Source organism: Narcine bancroftii, chromosome 13 (genome assembly GCF_036971445.1).
Source record: "Narcine bancroftii isolate sNarBan1 chromosome 13, sNarBan1.hap1, whole genome shotgun sequence".
Taxonomy (NCBI): domain Eukaryota; kingdom Metazoa; phylum Chordata; class Chondrichthyes; order Torpediniformes; family Narcinidae; genus Narcine; species Narcine bancroftii.
In genome coordinates, this window is record NC_091481.1 from 34,166,729 (window position 1) to 34,187,303 (window position 20,575).

Consider the following 20,575-nt stretch of genomic DNA (forward strand, 5'->3'; position numbering starts at 1 on the left):
GGGGGGGGGGGGGCGGGAGGTGGCAGCGTTGAGCGTGGGATAGCGGCAGCGGCGCTGAGTGAGTGGGGAAGAGGTGGGGTCTGACTGGAACACATTAGATGGTTCGAAAAGTAAATTAGCATTGAGTTTTAGCCTTGTAGGTATATTGATAGATGTTAAGATGGGATTACGCAAAATGTTTTTGTTGTTATAACTGTGGTAATACGACCACTACACCGGCCGGACTCCTACTGGCCTACTGCAGAGGGCAACCAATTTGCCTGCAGGTAGGCAACCTGGGATGCTGGCCCGCCTTCCAGCTATCAATCACCGGCCCATCTAAAGACTCAAACCAGCCCCTTTGGGAGTCTGTCGGTCACTTGGAGCCAGGATGGTACAGAGACCTGGTGTGTACAAGTTTAAGCTGATTAAAGCCTGCTGTAGTCTGCGGACTTTGTGTCTGAATTTTTCGCACAGCAGCACTCAGAATAACTAACTACAGGGATATTTTTATTTTAAAAATTTTATAGACAGTCATTTTGGTGTCGCCCCCCCCCCACCTTCTGATGGTGCCACAGGGAAATCCCATCCTGGGCCTGAAGACGAGCGCCCAGCGGCACAAGGACAGCTTCTTCCCTGCTGCCGTCAGATCCTGGCTTACTTTTCATGCACAACTATTTTTCTTTGCTTGTAAGATGGTTCATAACATGAACGTTTGCACTGTGCGCTGCCGCAGAACACTGAATCTTGTGACTTGTGACAATAAATGTTGATTTTGTAAAGGAAAATAAAAATTCCTGATTCTTTGAGAATTCCTCTCAACAGCCCGTGATGTTTATCTGTCCTGTCCATACACCCCAAGTACCCTGTACTACCACAGGGTATTATGACAGTGTTACACCACGATGGTGGAATATTACTGAATCCAATGTCTGGAGACACACGGGAGACCACAGACGCTGGAATCTGAAGACAAACACAATCTGCTGGAGGAACTCAGCGGGTCAAGTAGCATTAGAGTGGTCGACGTTTGAAGCTGAAACGCTTCATCAGGGTTAAAACCTGTGGGCTGGACTGTTGTACGAACCCAAGTAAAAACACAGGTCAAACAGTGTGAAGTTTATGTCAAAAAGATAACCAATTTTTCGGGCTTGAGTCCTTCATCAAGGTATGAACAAAATGTGAGCAGATGTCTGAACAAAATGATGGGGGGTGGGGAGGGAGCACAGTCCTTCAAGTAGGAGGTGGGGAGGGAGCACAGTCCTTCAAGTAGGAGGTAATAGGTGATAAGGGAGGGAGGGCACATCCACAAACTTGGGGGGGGGGGGGAAATGGTTCTGTAAGTGGAGAGTGAAGGGGATGTAGATGACGCCTGTGGATACACAAGTGAAGTGTTGCTTCACTTGGAAGGACTTTTTGGGGCACCAATTACTGGTGAGGGAGGAGGCATGGGCGGAAGTGTGGCAGTTCCTGCAGGCGCAGGGCAAGGAGCCAAGGGGGCAATTAATGGAAAAGGACATGGACAAGGAGGTCATGGGGGTGCAGTCCCTATGAAAGGTAAGAGATGGGAGGAGATGGGAAGATGTGTCTGGTGATGGGATCATGATTTTGTGTTGGATGCGGAGGCTGGTAGGTGAGGACAAAGGGAATCCTGATTTGGTTGCATTTAGGGGGAGAGGGGGCCTGAACAGATGAGTGGGAAATCAAGGAGGTCCGGGTGACGGCTGAGTGATGGAGGGGAAGCCACATTTTTGGATGATCTGGACTGGAAGACCTCAGTTTGGGAACTGATTCCACGGAGACGGAGGAACCAAGAGAAAGGTTTGACACATGCAAGGGACTGTGGGAGAAGTGTAGTTGCGGGAATTAGTCAGTTTGTAAAAAAAAAGTCTATAAAAGCTGGTCTCCTGAGTTGGAGAGAGGTCGAGAAAAGGGAGCATGTCTCCTGAGATGGCCCATATTTGAGATTGGGGGTGAACATTAGCAGCAAAGTGAATTAAGCTTTACTCCTGTTTTACTCCATATTACTCCAACTGGCTAACAAGGACCATAGGAATAACGGGGTTATTCCGAATCTTGGGGACAGTACCAATGTTATAATTTACCCTGCACTTCAACCCCATTTACCTGCCCTTTGTGACCTTGAAAATACTTACCTTTAAAAGTTATTGATATTTGCACAATCTAATTCAGTTTCTGTGATTCCAACCAGCGCCAGTCATTCACTTCAAAACTCACCCATCCAGTTCTCATGAAGAAAGAGAGAAGAGATATAACAAAAAATGATAACAAACTGTATATAAAGAAGAATAAAGTATAAGTAAGAACTAAGAGAAAGAAAAGGAAGAAAGGAAGTAAGGAGGGAATTAAGAGAGTGAGCTTTGTTATATATGAAGATTAAAATATTTTCTGGGGGGGCTGGGTGGGAAAGAATAACAGTCACTGCGAAATCAATTGACGCTTGCGAGCGGGTTCGCAAATCCAAATGAAGAGGGGAGATGTGCTTGCCCGACAAGGGACAAAGGGCAACTCAGAGAGGGGAGGGACTATTGGGGTTAAAGGAATTTTAGATATGGGAATAGTGGAAATATTTTATGTTTTAGAAATGTTGTCTTACAATGTGTTCAAAAATAAAATGAAGGTTAATGTGTTAAACAGCAGGGTCAGTGTGTCCCCCTTGGCCTTCAAAGTTCATTCCACTCAAGATAGAATGAATAGTGGAGCCAGAATCTTCAAGTTTGTACGTTTAATTATCAAGGACGGGGATCCTAGTCCATCACGTTTGAAACATGACAAAAGGTTCAAGAATAAACACACTTCAAAAGCAGATATAGAACTGATTTACATCTTTTAAAACTCAACTCCATGGTATACGTACCTCACATAGATTTAATAGCATAAAATAATTACCAAAGGCTATACATAAATTCAAATGTTCACATGATGTCAGGTTGGCATGCAGCATGCAGACATCTATTATTTGGCTTTTTCAACTGCTGAGCGCTTTATTTTTGGAACACATTCTCTACGTCACTATTCCTGATATAATATGAATCAGGGGAGTGAAGGATTTTGCAAGCAGAAACCCTGTGATGTTGGTCTCAGATTTAGACCTTTACCTATATTGCTATCATGGGGGATCTTCCTCTTTGAATGGTTCACTGCAATTAATTTAGACTTAGACAATTTTTTTTTAAATCGACAAACAGGATATCCCAGCGGCAGGGTACACTGGTGATAGGTCAAAGGTGATGATAGATCAGTAACCGAGGAGACAAATTCACACAAAGTCGCCACACAGAAGCAAGAGATGAGCCGGAGGCTGTCCGCAGAACCCGTGAGAAGGCTCTTGGTGTCTATGCCTCCGTCTGATACAAAACTACAGGTGCAGCATTCTACGGAACGCAACTGGATGTCGAGTTTATATGACAAGATGGTTTGTGCTTCATTCTACAGCAGGTAAAAAAAGGCAGGGACCATTCTTCCTGTGTCCAATGCCACCGAAGAAGGGTCACGACTCAGACCTTCCATTGGAATCCCCTTGATAATGTCCAAGCTTCACGCCACCAGGCAGTTCCAGTCACTCGCCTTGCGTCCATACTGTCAAAGATATTTGTTTCTTGTTAGAATCTTATGTAAAGGAATTTTACATGCATTATTTGTATAATTTTTGTATTCCATTTATTTTGGTATGAGTTATGATTTAATTGTTTAATTATTATAATTGTAGACTTTGATGCCCTGAATAAGTTATGTAATAATTATGGTTACGCTCCCAATTTACAATTGATACGTGATGTGCATATATGATTTGATTTCTCAGTTTACCTTGCATAAACTCAATAAAAATATTTTAAAAAGAAAGAATCTTGGCATAAATCAAACCATGCACAAGCATCAGTCGTTACATGTATACTTTCCTATTTTATGATCACTTAACTTATCCCTTATGTTCAAACATTTCCAAACTACACATCATATTTTACCTAAATTCTTATACCTTTTTCAGTCTATACCAATTTTCATTTGTAAATCGTTTTTTGATACAAACCAACCTCCCCCTCTGACGATTCCATCTTCACCGCCTGCTGCCTTGGGAGAGCAGACAACAACATACTGAAAGACCTACTCCAGCCCTGGCCACCGTCCCTTCTTGTATACGGAGGGGTAAGCGGGCTCGTCTAAGCAAGGTTCATCTTCAGATACCTAAAAGGAATGGAGGCATGGCTTTCCCTAGTTTCAGATTTTACCTCTGGGGAGTCAACAGACGTATCTTTACCCACTGGATACGTCTTCATAGTCGAGTGGAGAGTCCAGCATGGGTAGCAATGGAGTTGAATTCTGCTAAAAACCTTTCCATTCCAGCTCTTCTTTGATCCTCATTTCCCCTCTCTGTAAATGAATCAATGGATAATACCTCCGCCAGGCCTGCCATGAGAGTTTGGGTGCAGTTTAGAAAACATTTTGGATTTGATGATTTTTCTCGTTCAAGCCCTATTTTTACCAATCACCTTTTCTCAATCTTCTTTAGAAGATCCTGCTTTTCATGACCGGTTTAGATTAGTATTGAACGTTTCAAAGACCCTTTCATTAATAATGGTTTTGAGTCATTCAAACAGCTGTCTAAGAAGTCCAATCTACCAAATACTCATTTTTTTTCAGATAATCAGACGTTTTCTTAAATGTCAAACACCACATTTTCCTCGGGCACCTGATGCCAACATTATTGATGTGTTAATGAAGGCTACAACATTCTCGCACGGGATTAATTTCCATTATTTATAATAAGCTGGTGGGTTTGAGGCATGCCCCTCTGGTTAAAATTAAAAATGGCTAGGAACGGGTCATTGTGCGTCTCAGCTACACTCACACGCTGATCTTGCAGAACACGTTGTTATCCTTAAGGGACAGTGACATGGACTTCACCATAAATTGTGGATATATCAAACTATTTTAACTTCTCTGTTTCAGCTTGTCTTAGAAGATGCCCTAGTTTCTTATGCTTCCAGCCACATGAAATCCTGATTCAGCTTTGTAGATGCCAAGAGCAAGGAAGAACACCAATACCTCTACTTCCTCAAAAGTCTCTAGAATTTTGGCATGTCCCCAGAGACCCTTAACAATTTTAATCGATCCCCCATTGAAAGTGCCCTGCCTGGATGCATCGCAGCTTGGGATGGGAACTGCTCTGTCCAGGACCGCAAGTAATTGCAGAGAGTTGTGAACGTAACTCAGGCCATGCAGCCAAACCAACCTCCCCCTCCGACAATTCCATCTTCACCTCCCGCTGCCTTGGGAGAGCAGGCAATGCACTGAAGGACATACCTCAGCCCTGGCCACGGTCTCCTCTCCCCTCTGCCGTAGAGCACAAGATACATAAGGTTGAAATCACGTGCCTTTAGATTCAAGAACAGTTTCTTTCCAGCTGTTATCAGACTCTTGAACGGGCTACTCAACACTAAAAGATTATGCCAATGGGATTGATAGTGTAAATGGGTGCTTGACGGTCAGCACAATCACAGTGGGCTGAAGGGCCTGTTTCCCTGCAACCTCTCCATTTGGATTTTGTTCATTTCATCTCATCACTTTCTCTGCAGCTGAAAACCAAACTTAATTTTTTTTTTACCATTTAAAAATTATATATTTTTAAAATTTTTTAAAGTTTTGCATTTTTTAAAATTTAGGCATATAGCACGGTAACAGGCCATTTCACCCCACAAGTCCGTGCCACTCAATTTACACCCCATTAACATAATCCCCGAAACACACTGAACGGTGGAGGAAACCGGAGTCCCTGGGGAAAACATGTAGACACAGGGAGAACGTACAAACTCCTACAGACAGCGCGGGATTTGAACCCCTGTCCCAGTTGCTGGCGCTATAAAGTCGTTGTGTTAACCACTGCGCCAACTGTGCCTGACTCTAAATGTTCTTGGTTGTCAAGAAATCTACATCTTAGATTTCTGAACTTCAGTTCTACCAAACTGAAAAATTAACTCTATTTTAACTCCACAGTCACTGTCCAGCCTGCAGGGTATTTAGACTATTCAATTTTAATTTATAGAGAAACATATAACATAGCCACAGATCCTGCAACACATCATATTTGAAGAATGCGTCTCTTGACAAGCACAAAGGGATAAACTGAGTTTAGAGGAGCAGAGGAGGTTCACGAGGTTGATTCTGGAAATGAGGGGGTTAGCCTATGAGGAACCTGTGACTACTTGGCAAAGGTTAAAAGGATGAGGGGGATCTGACACATGACATTCTAGAAGAAATAGATAAGATCAAAGCAGGAGGTCATTTCCGCTGGCAGGTGAAACTTGAACAAAGTTCAGGGAGGTAGATTTCAGTAGGAACTGTAGTAATTATGTCGAATTCTCCGCCTACGGAAGCAGTGGAGTCTGCCTCATTAAATTATAAGCACACAGTTAGATAGATTTTTGAACAGTAGAGGAATTAAGGGCTTATGGAGAAAAGGTAGGGAGGTGGAGCTGAGCCCATGGCCAGATCAGCCATGATCTTATAGAACCGCGGAGCAGGCTTGAGGGGGCAAGACAGCCACGACTTCTGCTCCTCCTTATATTTTGATGTACTTCTCCATGCCGACCTTCAAATGCCCATTTATACCAATCGGAACTCTTTATTTTCTCCGCAAGCTTTTTAAATATTTTATTTAAAGCTTAAACAACCATGATTACACACAAAATACAATTAAAACAAGATGTACCATCAAAGCAAACGTGTTATATATTAAAAAAACCCTCTATACCTACCCTATTTCCTTATACTAATATTTTCTCCACAATCTGATAAACTCCCCCCCCCTCCCCCACAAGAGTTTACCAGTCACACAGGGGACAAATAACCTACCGTTAATGTGACTTGAGGTTGCAACAGGAAACCTGAGCAGTGTGTGAATGAATGGCAGACACAGGGAGGGGATGGGACGAAGGGAGCAATGATAGGGGATTACCGTAAATAAGGGCCTCGATTATTGGCAGACTCAGCAAGCAAAAGGATCTGCTCCCTATATTATTATCCCATGTTCAAAACCCTCTCCCACTCTCTCTCTCTCTCTTTATCTCCCTCCAGCTCCCCATCCCATACCCTTCCATCTCCAGCAGAGAGCTACCCTCCCCCATCACTTTAGCTCTTTCTCCTTCTACCCTCCCACCAGTATCCATCCACGACCTGCCTCTTTTCTCCCTCCTCTTCTCCATTCCCCCCCCCCCCATTTTATTTGTATTTGGGTGTTTTTTGCTCATACTTTGGCCAAAACGTTGCTTGTGCTTTACTTCCTATTGATGGTGCATGACCTGCTGAGTTTCTCCAGCTATTTTGTGTATTGCAAGTTGAAAGGGTTGTTTAGATTCTTCTTCTTCTTTCTTTGGCTTGGAGATTTATGGAGGGGTAAATGTCCACGTCAGCTGCAGGCTCGTTTGTGGCTGACAAGTCCGATGCAGGACAGGCAGACACGGTTGCAGCGGTTGCAGGGGAAAATTGGTGGGTTGGGGTTGGGTGTTGGGTTTTTCCTCCTTTGTCTTTTGTCAGTGAGGTGAATTGATGACTGGACTACAAGACAAAGACAAGACCACAGAAGCGTTTGTTGATGACTGGCGAGGTCAGATAAATTAGTCTGTTAAATTCTGAGCACTACAGTTTATACCAATCCTCCAAGGCTTTGGTAGTAAAGTGATTAAGTTACCACACAAATAGCTTAAGTTCTAAACTATCGATCCAGAGACACCAGTTCAAATCTCATCCTAACTACTTAGGAATTAACACTGAAGTAATTAAATGAATCTGGAATGGAGGCAAAGAAAACTCTTTCACAATTGATAATGAGTATATTGCCATGTACGTTGTCCAAATTCTTACTTGCTGTAGCCATATTTTAATATATTTTTTAAAATTTAGACATACAGCACAGTCGCAGGCCAATTCGGCCCATGAGTCCGCGCCGTCCGATTTGCACCCCATTAACCTACATTTTTGGATGGTGGGAGGAAACCGGAGCTCACCCATGCAGACACAGGGAGAACGTACAAACTCCTTGCAGACAGCGCGGGATTCGAACCCTGGTCCTGATCGCTGGCGCTGTAAAAGAGCTGCGCTAACTGCTACGCCAACTGTGCACCCCAGAACAGAAAGAGATATCAGTATAAAACATAGATGATAACGTTAGTTAGTACAAGAATAAAAGGAGTGGTGCAGACCAGTTAGTACCACAGTGTTTCTTGTGGTGTTGGGGTAGCTTCTGATTAGGGGGTAAGCAGAGGTTCAAGAGGTTGAAAACCTATCCTGCTCAATAACACCTTTCAATGAAGGATATCCACTTGTTCTTACCTGATCCAGGTTGTAAGTGACTCCTGACCCATTGCTTGGGTTGTGCAACGTAGCACGGTAGCACGGTGCCCATGCCAGCCCAGCTGCCTCATCCCATGTGCCTGTGTTTTGGTCGATATTCCTCCTATCTATGTACCTGTCCAAATTGCCCCTGCCTCTACCACTTCCTCTGGTAGCTCCCTCCACATACCTACCCCCGCCACACGTGACAAGCTTCAGATTCTCAAGATTTGCTTTATACATTTCCTCTCTCACGTTAATCTTATGTCCATTACCCATGGAAAAAGACTACCTTGTCTATGACATAATTTCATGAACCCTTTATAAGGTCCCCCCTCAGCCTCCTAAACCCCAGTGAGAACAACCCCAACACCGCCAATATTTCCTGTAACTAAAATCCTCCATTCCAGGCAATATCCCGCTAAATCTTTGATGTGCTTGGTCTAATCCTATTACATTCTTTGAGAACTACATAAAATGATCCATGTGTGGTTTGACCAATCTTTTGTACAGCTCCAATATGATGTCCCAACTCTTACACTTGATACCGCTACCTATGAAGGCAAGTAAGCAACACACTTTCTTCCCTAATCCTATTCACCTGTGTCACCATCTTTACGCAGTTATGAACTTGCACTCTGTACTTTGGCAAGGTCCCTGCCATTTGCTGTATCTGTCTGACCAGATTAATGTTCAGATACAGCACAGTAACATGCCCTTCCAGCTCACATGCCCTCACTGCCCAAATACACCGATGAGACCAATGAACCTACCAACCCTGTAGGCCTCCCTTCTGGACAGACTAAACACCTTCTACACACGGTTTGATGAGAAGAACAGGACGATGTCAAAGAAAGCTCCGTGACCCACTGATGAACTGGCCCCCTGCATAGCTGCAGCTGAGGTGAGCAGAACCCTATCCAAGGTGAACCCACGCAAGGCAATGGGTCCAGACAAAGTACCTGGTTGGGTCCTGAAGTTCTGTGCAGACCAATTGATGGAGGTCTTCTCAGACATCTTCAGCACCTCTCTGAAGCAGTCTATCGTTCCCACAAGGTTCAAGACAGCTACCATCATCCCGGTACCCAAGAGGGTGACAATAAGAGGCCTCAATGACTTCCGCTCTGTGCCACTGACCTCCACCATTATGAAATGCTTCGAGCGTCTGGTGATGGATCGCATCAAAATGCACTTCCCAGAGACGCTGGATCCATTTCAATTCGCCTGCAGAAGAAGCCGTTCCACAGACGATACTCTAGCCTTGTCACTTCACTCCATCCTGGCCCACCTGAAGAACAATGCCTCATACGCCAGGCTGTTGTACATTGCCTTCAGCTCAGCATTTAATACAATCATTCCCCAGAGGCTGGTAGAGGAGCTGTCCTCGCTGTGATTCAACACCCCTCTCTGTGACTATATCCTGGATTTCCTAATGGAAAGTCTGTCCGGGTCGGTAGCAAAATGTCGAGCACCGTCACACTGAGCACTGGTGCACCACAGGGCTGTGGGCTCAGCCCGCTCCTGTTCACGCTACTGATCCATGACTTAATCACCAGATCCAGCTGCAACAGTGTCATCAAGTTGACACAACAGTCGTTGGCCTCATCACCAACAACAATGAGTTGCACCACAGAGAACAGGTGGAAAATCTCATGAAATGGTGCAAGAGTAACAACCTGCGTCTCAACGTGGACAAGACAAATAAGATGATTGTGGACTTCAGGAGGACCAGGAATGACCACCCTCCTCTACACATCAACAACTATGTAGTAGAGGGAGTGGAGAGCACCAAGTTCCTTGGAGCTCACTTAACTAATAACCTATTGTGGAAAACTCAACTTGTCAGGAAGGCACAACAGCGACTGCACTTTCTGAAAAGACTGAAGCAGGCAAGACTACCGGCCACCATCATGTCAACCTTCCACAGGAGCTCCATCGAGAACATCCCAGCGGGCTGCATTACAGCGTGGTACGGTTGCTGCAGAGAAATGGATCGGAAATCAATCCACAGGACCAGAAGAGTGGCAGAGAGGATCACTGGAGTCTCCCTGCAACCCCCCCCCATCATTGTTGTGATCTACCAGGATCATGGTCTGAAGAGGGTGCGCAAAATCATTGTGGACCCCTTCTACCCCACACACAGCATCTTTCAGCTGCTCCCGTCAAGGAAGAGATACAGGAGTATCAGAGCCAGCACCACCAGGCTGAGGAACAGCTTCTTCCCATGGGCAGTGAGAATGATGAAGGACCAAAGGAACTTCCCACACTAACCATCCGAGACTCTCATTTCTACAAAACAATATTTATTTTTAGACATATAATATTCAACCTGCATATGTATTATTTGTCTAAATGTGCATTGTGTGTCTGCATGCTTTACACCGAGGATCTGAGAACGCTGTTTGTCGGGTTGTACTTGTACAACAGACTCGCCAAGGCAAATAGCGCCTTTGGAAGACTACACAAAAGAGTCTGGAAAAACAACCAACTGAAAAACCTCACAAAGATAAGCGTATACAGAGCCGTTGTCATACCCACACTCCTGTTCGGCTCCGAATCATGGGTCCTCTACCGGCATCACCTACGGCTCCTAGAACGCTTCCACCAGCGTTGTCTCCGCTCCATCCTCAACATCCATTGGAGCGCTTTCATCCCTAACGTCGAAGTACTCGCGATGGCAGAGGTCGACAGCATCGAGTCCACGCTGCTGAAGATCCAGCTGCGCTGGATGGGTCACGTCTCCAGAATGGAGGACCATCGCCTTCCCAAGATCGTGTTATATGGCGAGCTCTCCACTGGCCACCGTGACAGAGGTGCACCAAAGAAAAGGTACAAGGACTGCCTAAAGAAATCTCTTGGTGCCTGCCACATTGACCACCGCCAGTGGGCTGATATCGCCTCAAACCGTGCATCTTGGCGCCTCACAGTTTGGCGGGCAGCAACCTCCTTTGAAGAAGACCGCAGAGCCCACCTCACTGACAAAAGGCAAAGGAGGAAAAACCCAACACCCAACCCCAACCAACCAATTTTCCCCTGCAGCCGCTGCAACCATGTCTGCCTGTCCCGCATCGGACTTGTCAGCCACAAACGAGCCTGCAGCTGACATGGACTTTTACCCCCTCCATAAATCTTCATCCGCGAAGCCAAGCCAAAGAAAAAAAACTTGTACAATCAGATGACATGACTTGACTTGATGTCTTTGGAACATCAGTGTATTTGGGCAGTGAGTGCTTGTGAGTGGAAGGGTGTGTAACTGTGCTGCATCTCCAAATTAATTCAGATTAGAGGGAGGAAACTGGAGCACCCAGAGGAAACCAACACAGTCACGGAAAAAACGAACAAACACCTTACAGACAGTGCCGGATTCGAACCGAGTCACTGAAATGCCATTGGCATATTAGGCTTTTCATTGGTTTCCAAAATCAAGGGCAGTCGGAAGTAAATGATACACTCCGGTACAGTCAGCAACATCCAACAACAGACGTCAAGAATTTGAAAGGACTGTGGAAAGTGTTTACTAGGGTGCACTTACAACAAGACACTTCAGTTGTAGAGATGCCGGGGTTACTTCATGTTAAGGAGAAAAGGATAGAAGGGAATTTGAGAGAGGTTTATACTGGAGGTTGCAGGATTCAAGGGGCAAGAAAGGAGAATCTGTTTCCAAGTAGAACAGATCAAATTGGCAGGTGGAATTTAATGCAGACAAATGTGAGATGTTCCTCTTTGGGAGGTGTAACAATATTAATATTTGGGGAAAATTTATAAGATTTAGAGTTCTTCTTTGGCTTCACTTTGTGGACGAAGATTAATGGAGGGGTAATGTCCACGTCAGCTGCAGGCTCGTTTGTGGCTGACAAGTCCGATGCGGGACAGGCAGACACGGTTGCAGCGGTTGCAAGGGAAAATTGGTTGGTTGGGGTTGGATGTTGGGTTTTTCCTCCTTTGTCTTTTGTCAGTGAGCTGGGCTCTGCGGTCTTCTTCAAAGGAGGTTGCTGCCTGCCGAACTGTGAGGCGCCAAGATACGCGGTTTGAGGCAATATCAGCCCACTGGCGGTGGTCAATGTGGCAGGCACCAAGAGATTTCTTTAGGCAGTCCTTGTACCTCTTCTTTGGTGCACCTCTGTCTTGGTGGCCAGTGGAGAGCTTGCCATATAAAACGATCTTGGGAAGGCGATGGTCCTCCATTCTGGAGACGTAACCTACCCAGCGCAGTTGGATCTTCAGCAGCGTGGATTCGATGCTGTCGGCCTCTGCCATCTCGAGTACTTCGAAGTTGGTGATGAAGTCGCTCCAATGAATGTTGAGGATGGAGCGGAGACAACGCTGGTGGAAGCGTTCTAGGAGCCGTAGGTGATGCCAGTAGAGGACCCATGATTCGGAGCCGAACAGGAGTGTGGGTATGACAACGGCTCTGTATACGCTAATCTTTGTGAGGTTTTTCAGTTGGTTGTTTTTCCAGACTCTTTTGTGTAGTCTTCCAAAGGCGCTATTTGCCTTGGCAAGTCTGTTGTCTATCTCGTTGTCGATCCTTACATCCGATGAAATGGTGCAGCCGAGATAGGTAAACTGGTTGACCATTTTGAGTTCTGTGTGCCCGATGGAGATCTGGGGGGGCTGGTAGTCATGGTGGGGAGCTGGCTGATGGAGGACCTCAGTTTTCTTCAGGCTGACTTCCAGGCCAAACATTTTGGCAGTTTCCGCAAAACAGGACGTCAAGCGCTGAAGAGCCGGCTCTGAATGGGAATAGTTGCCCATTCAGAGCCAAGATTTAGAGTAGGTCATATACATTCACACATTTTAAAATCTTATTTGAAAGACTGAATCACATTGCGAGATCTCCTGGAGAATGTAAGCACCTGTGAGAGATGAGTAACACTGATCTAAAAGAAAAGTGAGGATTGTGAGAGATGAGCAAAAACTGATATAAAAATATGAAGATGAGAAAACTAGTATAGATATATGTGTAATGAATAAAGGCCAGTAAGAATAGGATAAGAATAGATCTTAGAATGTAGGAAGTAAAGTTAGTCTGAACAAGATAAGGGTCTTCTAGCCCTAGATAGAATTAGCAGGTTCTGCATATGTAATTAGTAAGCCCTAGACAGTATTAGCAAGTTCTACATATGAAGAGGTTGTAGCTGAGGGTCGGGAAGGTGTAAATTAGAACAAAGGCAGGTTTGTGAATAAGGACAATGAGGATAATGACATGATAAGACACCGACAGGATACCCCCTGGTCCTCCAAGTTCACAGAAACAGCACGTAGGCAGACAGGATTGCCTAATGCCAAACCCATCCAGGAGGCAGAAGAATCAACTGTATAAAAATTGGGTGAGCCCCAGTGTATATGTGTATTCCCAGGGTAAGGGGAAGCACCCAACTTTGCATTGTTGTATAATAAATGTTCTTTGTCCTCAATTTTTGTCTCGAGCAATTTCTGTGAAGGTACTTCTGTTTCTAACAAATGGGGGGGCTCGTCCGGGATCCCACTCCCTCCACTGACAGAGTGCCGGAGGTAGGTGCACCCCAGCTGATTCAGCTGGTCTCACGGACAAAGGGTGACTGGTCAGTGGATGAAGCGAGTGATATCCGAGAAGAGGCATTAAGAACAAACAACGAGAGGACGTTAAGGAAGCGCACTAGAACTAGCTACTGGATCTCGGTAAGAGAAATTTTACTTACTTGTCAGTATGGGAGGTGTGAGTAGTAAGGAAGAGAGTCCTAAGGAAGGATGGGAGGATTAGATAACCAAGCAAAGTCCGTTAGGATTAATGTTATCTGATTGGGGTGCGGGGAGAACCCTTGGGAAAGACAAACTGACCATGGTCAGATATCGCTGTTTGGAATGGGTTAAAAGTCCGATAAAAGGGAGTTCAGTATATTGGCCAAAGCTCGGATCCGAGGATGACTGGATGTGTCAGGCATTGAACATCTGGCTCTATCAAAACCAAAGAGATAATCTTGAGAGCAGGGAATATGCAGCCTGCTGGCTCAGGGGATCATTTGATCAACTGGTTTTGAATGAAAAGGAATGCAAGGACAAGAAAGATAAGGAACCTTTTGTCCTTGAAACACAAGGATGGGATGTGTTACATCCCCTTCCTCCACCTTATGTTCCTCCTATCCCGGCTCCTATCTTCCCCCCCCCCCTCCTATGCTCTACCCTTCTGCACCTTCCCCTCCTCCCCCACAGCTAGAGAAAAGAGAAGAAAGTAGGGGCGGTATGATGACCCATTCACAAAGTACTCGATTACCAACTCTATTGACAAGAGAGGGGGGCGACTTTAATTCAGAACAGTGTGAGACCCTCCGGGAAGAAAGGGCAGAACCCTTTGATTCATTTCCCAGAGAGCAGGAACATAGACATAATAAGCCAGAAACTAACTGGATGAGACCTCTGCGGGAAGTTCCCGTGGGAGAGGGTCTCGGTTTCGTAAATGTGCCCCTGACCAGTACAGAGGTGCATAACTTTAAGAGAGAAATGATCTCCCTGATAGAAGATTCTCAAGGATGTGCTGAACAATTAGATCAATTTTTGGGACCAAATACATGGGGGATGAGTTAACATCTATCTTTAAAACGTTGTTTACTTTGGATGAGCGTGGAATGATTCGCCAGGCAGGGATTAGAGTCTGGGATAGGGAACACCAAGGGGGACCAGAGGCAATACCTGGAGAAGCTAAATTTCCCCTGGTGAAACCAAATTGGGATAAGAATACTAATGATGGTCGCATATTAATGGAAGAATATAGGGTTAATCTGATAAAAGGAATCAAGAAATCTGTCCCAAAGGGACAGAATTTTAAGAAAGCATTTGAGGTTCCCCAAGGTCCTGAGGAGACCCCCTCTGCATTTCTGAATAGATTGCGTACAGTCATACAGCAATATGGGGGTCTGGACATAGAATCCCCAGCAGGTGAACAATTAGTATTAACGGGTTTCGTTACTAACTCAGCCCCAGACATTAGAAGGAAATTACAGAAGACTGAGAATTGGCATGAGCAGGGAATAACCCAGATTCTACAGATCGCACAAAGAGCATTTGTCCAGAGGTCTGAGGATAAGCAGAAAGGAAAGGCTAAGATTTTGATGCAGGCAGTCAAGGGAGTCGTGGAGGCACAACAAGGAAAGAGTAGGGACTGTGTGCCAGCTCCAGGACGTTGGGAGGAGAGCCAGGGATGGAGAAGTAGGGACCAGAGTAGATGGAGGAGTAGAGGAGGATTCTGGGAACGACAACCATTCCCGGGACCCTGTGGAGACCCAGGTAGAAATTGGGAAACAGGAGCATTAGTTTGTTATCATTGTAAAAAGGAGGGACACTTTAAGAGAGAATGCCCAATGCGAGCCAGGGAGACGCGATCCTACGCCCTGATGGAAGCAGATTATGAATAGGGGAGTCACGGTTCTCAGTCAATACACACCGTGGGGCTGCACGAAGAACCATTGGTACATTTAAGCATAGAACCCCACAGTGACAAGATGACCTTTTTTAGTAGATTCTGGGGCAGCCTGGTCTAGTTTTTTACAACCACCCGAGGGTGTTAGGATAGAGGGGACAGTGATAGTTTCGGGAGTAGGAGGAAGAGACTTTACAGTCCCTGTATTAAGAGATGTAAGAATACAAATGGGAGAAAAGGTAATAACAGAGGATATTTTACTAGTTCCCCAAGCTGGACTTTGTTTGTTAGGACGAGATTTACAGGACCAATTGGCCATCGGCACCAGACCACAGGAATCGGGTATCGGGGTTCAATTGTATGCATTAAGCGAGGAAGATTGAGAACTAATAAATCCTGGAGTATGGGCAGAAAGAGGCAATAGAGAAGTGTTAGATATTCCTCCCCTGCAAGTTACTTTAAAAGATTCTGAACAAGTAATTAGGCAAAAACAGTATCCAATTCCTATAGCTGGCCGAAAGGGGATGCAGCCAGTAATTGACCAGTTGGTGAAAGATGGTATACTCGAACCTTGTATGTCACCTTTTAATACCCCAATTTTACCCGTCCAAAAACCAGACGGTACCTATCGATTAGTGCAGGACTTGAGGGAGCTGAACAAAATTATTCTCACCCGTCACCCGGTTGTACCTAATCCCTATACAATAATGGGTAAAATCGATCCCCATAGTAAATGGTTTAGTGTGATTGACCTCAAAGATGCTTTCTGGACCTGTCCATTAGCAACAGAGAGTAGAGACATGTTTGTCTTTGAATGGGAAAATCCTTTTACTGGATGCAAGAATCAATACTGGTGGACGGTCCTTCCCCAGGGCTTTACAGAATCACCAAATGTATTCGGTCAGGTCTTAGAACAAATACTAGATGAGGCTCCTCGAAGAGAGAATTGTCAGTTGATACAATATATTGATGATTTGTTAATTACGGGAAAAACGTACGAATTAGTTAAACAGTATACTGTTGAACTTTTGAATTTTCTGGAGAATAAGGGTCTTAGGGTGAGCGAATCCAAATTACAATTTGTTCAATCAGAAGTTAAATACTTAGGTCATCTGGTAAGTCAGGGAACTAGGAAAATAAGTCCAGAAAGGATACGTGGTATTCTACAGATACCCCCTCCCAAGAATGCCCAAGAACTTAGGAAATTCCTTGCTTTAGTGGGATACTGTAGAATCTGGATTGAAAATTATTCTAGCCTGGTCAGATTTCTCTATGATAAACTCGCGATTCTAGGGGGCGAAGCTGTTGTCTGGACAGAGGAAGAGATTAAAGATTTTAACTTGGTGAAACAGAGCCTTATTAGTGCCCCAGTGTGGGCATTACCCGACCTAAATAAGCCATTTGACCTATATACCAATGCGAAAGGAGGTGTAGCCACCGGAGTACTAACACAAGAGAGGGCAGGCTATAGACAGCCAGTTGCTTTTCTTCAAAAGTTTTAGACCCCATTTGTTGTGGTTGGCCAGAATGTGTGCAAGCCATCGCAGCCACTGCTATTTTAGTTGAGGAAGGACGAAAGATTACGTTTGGTGCCCCGATGATAGTTCACACCCCTCACACAGTCCGCAATATTCTCTTACAACGTGCTGGAAGGTGGCTCACAGACTCTAGAATTTTAAAGTATGAAGCGATCCTAATGGATGGGGATGATTTGACCCTGAACACAATCCAGCAGCTTTCTTGGTTTCTCCAAATTCTGACAATACCATAAATGAATTAGAGCATGTATGTTTAGAGGTAATAGATTTACAGACCAAAATTAGAGAGGATTTAAATGATGAGCCTTTACAGGAGGGTGAAAGGTGGTTTATTGATGGATCTTCCCGTTGCATTGATAGCACTCACTATAGCAGGTATAATGTAGTGGATGGGAAAGAAGGAGTGGTGATTGAAGCCGGTCGTCTCCCCGGTCATTGGTCAGCACAATTGTATGCCCTCTGTAGAGCACTCCAGGGTCTAGAGAACAAGGTGGGCACTATCTACACAGACTCAAAGTACGCTTTTGGTGTAGTGCACACCTTTACGAAGATCTGTAAAGAGCGGGGAATGATAACTGGAAAAGGACAAAAGTTGATCCATGAAAACTTAATTGTCCAATCCCTGGATGCTCTTACATTACCTGAGGAAATAGCTGTAGTACATGTACAAAGCCATCAAAGTGGTGACAGTCCTGAAGCCCAGGGTAACAGACAGGCAGATGCAGCTGCCAAACAGGCTGCACTCGCAGAGAAAATAGACATGCAGCTGTTACTGCCCACCCCATTAGAGGTTAAAAAGACTCCCATCTTTTCATGGGAAGAGGAGGTTTCTATTAAAGATCAGGGAATGCGTCAAACTGCCGATGGGTTGTGGTGGACGGCAGAAGGACGTCATGTGCTGAACAAAGCCTTGGCTCGGCAAATTTTTGATCAGATACACCAACAGACACACTGGGGAACACAGGCACTTGTGGATACATTTGTACGGTCCTTTTATTGCTCAGGGTTGTCCAATCTGTCAGAAAGTAAATAAGAAATCTATGCACCAGGTAATGCCTGGCGGTCGCAATATAGCTGTACGCCCGTTTCAACGGATACAAATTGACTTTACATAATTACCTAAGATAGGAATTTACAAATACCTCCTGGTGATGGTAGATCATTTCACACGATGGGTTGAGGCTTTCCCGACTCCTAATGATCGTGCCAGCACCGTTATCAGGATACTAATGGAGTCTGTGATTCCACGATATGGTATGATTCAAACCATTGACTCGGATCGAGGTACACATTTTACCTCTCAGGTACTCCAGGGTGTGTGCAAAAGACTGGGAATAGACTGGTAGCTACATACCCCGTGGCATCCCCAGAGCTCAGGCCGTGTTGAATGAATGAATCAGACCTTAAAAAATCAGCTCACTCGACTTCATGAGGAAACTGGCCTCTCCTGGATTAAATGTTTACCCTTAGCTCTAATTAGGACTCGCACAGCCCCTCATAAGGACCTTGCTGTCTCACCATATGAAATGATGTTTGGTCTTCCTTACATGGGATTCCACACTGATACCCCTATCCCTGAGGCTAATGACCAATATATATCTAAATATTTACAGGGACTTTCTACTTCTCTCCATTGCTTAAGACAGAAGGGTTTATTAGCTCAAACTCCGCCCTTGGAGTATCCTATTCATTCTATTAAACCGGGTGATTGGGTATATGTAAAAGCATGGCAAGATCACCAACTGAAACCTGTCTGGGATGGCCCCTATTGTGTACTTTTAATTACAGACACTGCCGTCCGAACGAAAGAAAAAGGATGGAGCCACATCCAACAAATTAAACCAGCTACTGAACCACAGACTAACGATATCGATAATCTACCCTCCACCTGGCGTGCAGTCCTTCATCCTTCTGATCTGAAAGTTACACTACGCCGGGAAAAAGTGCTGTAATTTTGTTTTTACCATTTACTGTATTGTTTACTTGTTGGTTCCCAATTTTTGGGACATCACTAAATTACTCACGAAGTATTAAGTGCTCCTGGAATAGGGGCACAGAGGTGACAATTATTTACCTTTAGAATGTAGACAGGGCATAGATATAAAGTATAGTCATAGTGGGGTATGGGTTAATATAGGATTCCAACATGGACCAGGGGAACTGAACGGCATTAGAGGAGTAGATTTGATTTGTATTTTAGCCTTCACAGGTATTAAAAAGAGGAGTTTTAAAGGGGTAGCACAAAGCAGATGGTGGGACAAAGACAGACAGAATGTTAAGTAGCAGAGATAGAGTGAATACATATGCTAATGTACACAGACAGGCTTGGACTCACAGGTTCAATGATACTTATGCTAATGTTCGCAGACAAGCTGCAACTCACAGATTAAATGATAAGAAACAACCCTCCCCAACTTGGTCTCCTGTCAAACATCCTTTGGGTCCCACAGACATTCGGAATGTTAAGCACCACCTCGTTAAGGGGAGTTCCAGTTGTAAATGACGTAGGCTGCTACAGAACACTAAAGCTGCTTGGCATTTAAATCGTTTAATCAGACTCCAGGCAGCCTTGGAGATCATCACCGAATAGACAGCAATGGCCCTGAATTTAGGGGCTGAAGAAAAACGACAGATACAAGCCACAGTTCAACAAAACCGCCTGGCTCTCGATTCTTCGTTGGCTGCTGAAGGCAGCGTTTGTGAAAGACTGGTTAATGACAATGCTCACAACGGTCAGGTGGTTAAAGACACTTCTTCAGGAGTTCGAAAATCTTCCCATGCCCAGGTTCAGACTTGGCAACCTTGGTCCGGTGTGGGATGGACTAGACTTTTTATTGGTAACTGGAGTCTGATACCCACTGCCCTTATAGCAGCTGGACTCGCTATTCTGTCCATTATGGTGCTCCCCTGCCTAAAGACTTGTGTGCAGCATTTAATTCATCGAACCCCTCGTCAGAACACTCTAACCCAAAGGATGTATGTTTCCCTAATTCTGCCTGATGATGCTGAGACTGCAGTTCGTTTACTGACCAGCTGGGAAAAAGACCAAGTCTACAAGTAATACATTCCAGTTGAGAAGTCACGAAGCGTAGCTAAAAGAAAAGTGAGGATTGTGAGAGATGAGTAAAACTGATATAAAAATATGAAGATAAGGAAACTAGTATAGATATATGTGTAATGAATAAAGCCAGTATGAATAGGATAAGAATAGATAATAGAATGTAGGAAGTAAAGTTAGTCAGAATAAGATAAGGTTTCTAGCCCTAGAATTAGCAGGTTTTGCATATGTAATTAGTAAGCCCTAGACAGTTAT

At 44.7% G+C, this 20,575-nt stretch overlaps 1 protein-coding gene across 1 annotated transcript in view; it reads right to left on the reverse strand.

Annotated features, from left to right (window-relative positions):
* Positions 1–2,710: 2,710 nt before the first annotated feature.
* Positions 2,711–20,575, reverse strand: part of bcat1 (branched chain amino-acid transaminase 1, cytosolic) — a 91,251-nt gene continuing 73,386 nt past the window's right edge. Inside the window, exon 11 of the mRNA XM_069908458.1 lies at positions 2,711–3,579. Within this exon, the coding sequence (XP_069764559.1) occupies positions 3,538–3,579 (42 nt within the window). The 3' untranslated portion in view covers positions 2,711–3,537. The remainder of the gene's footprint in view (positions 3,580–20,575) is intronic.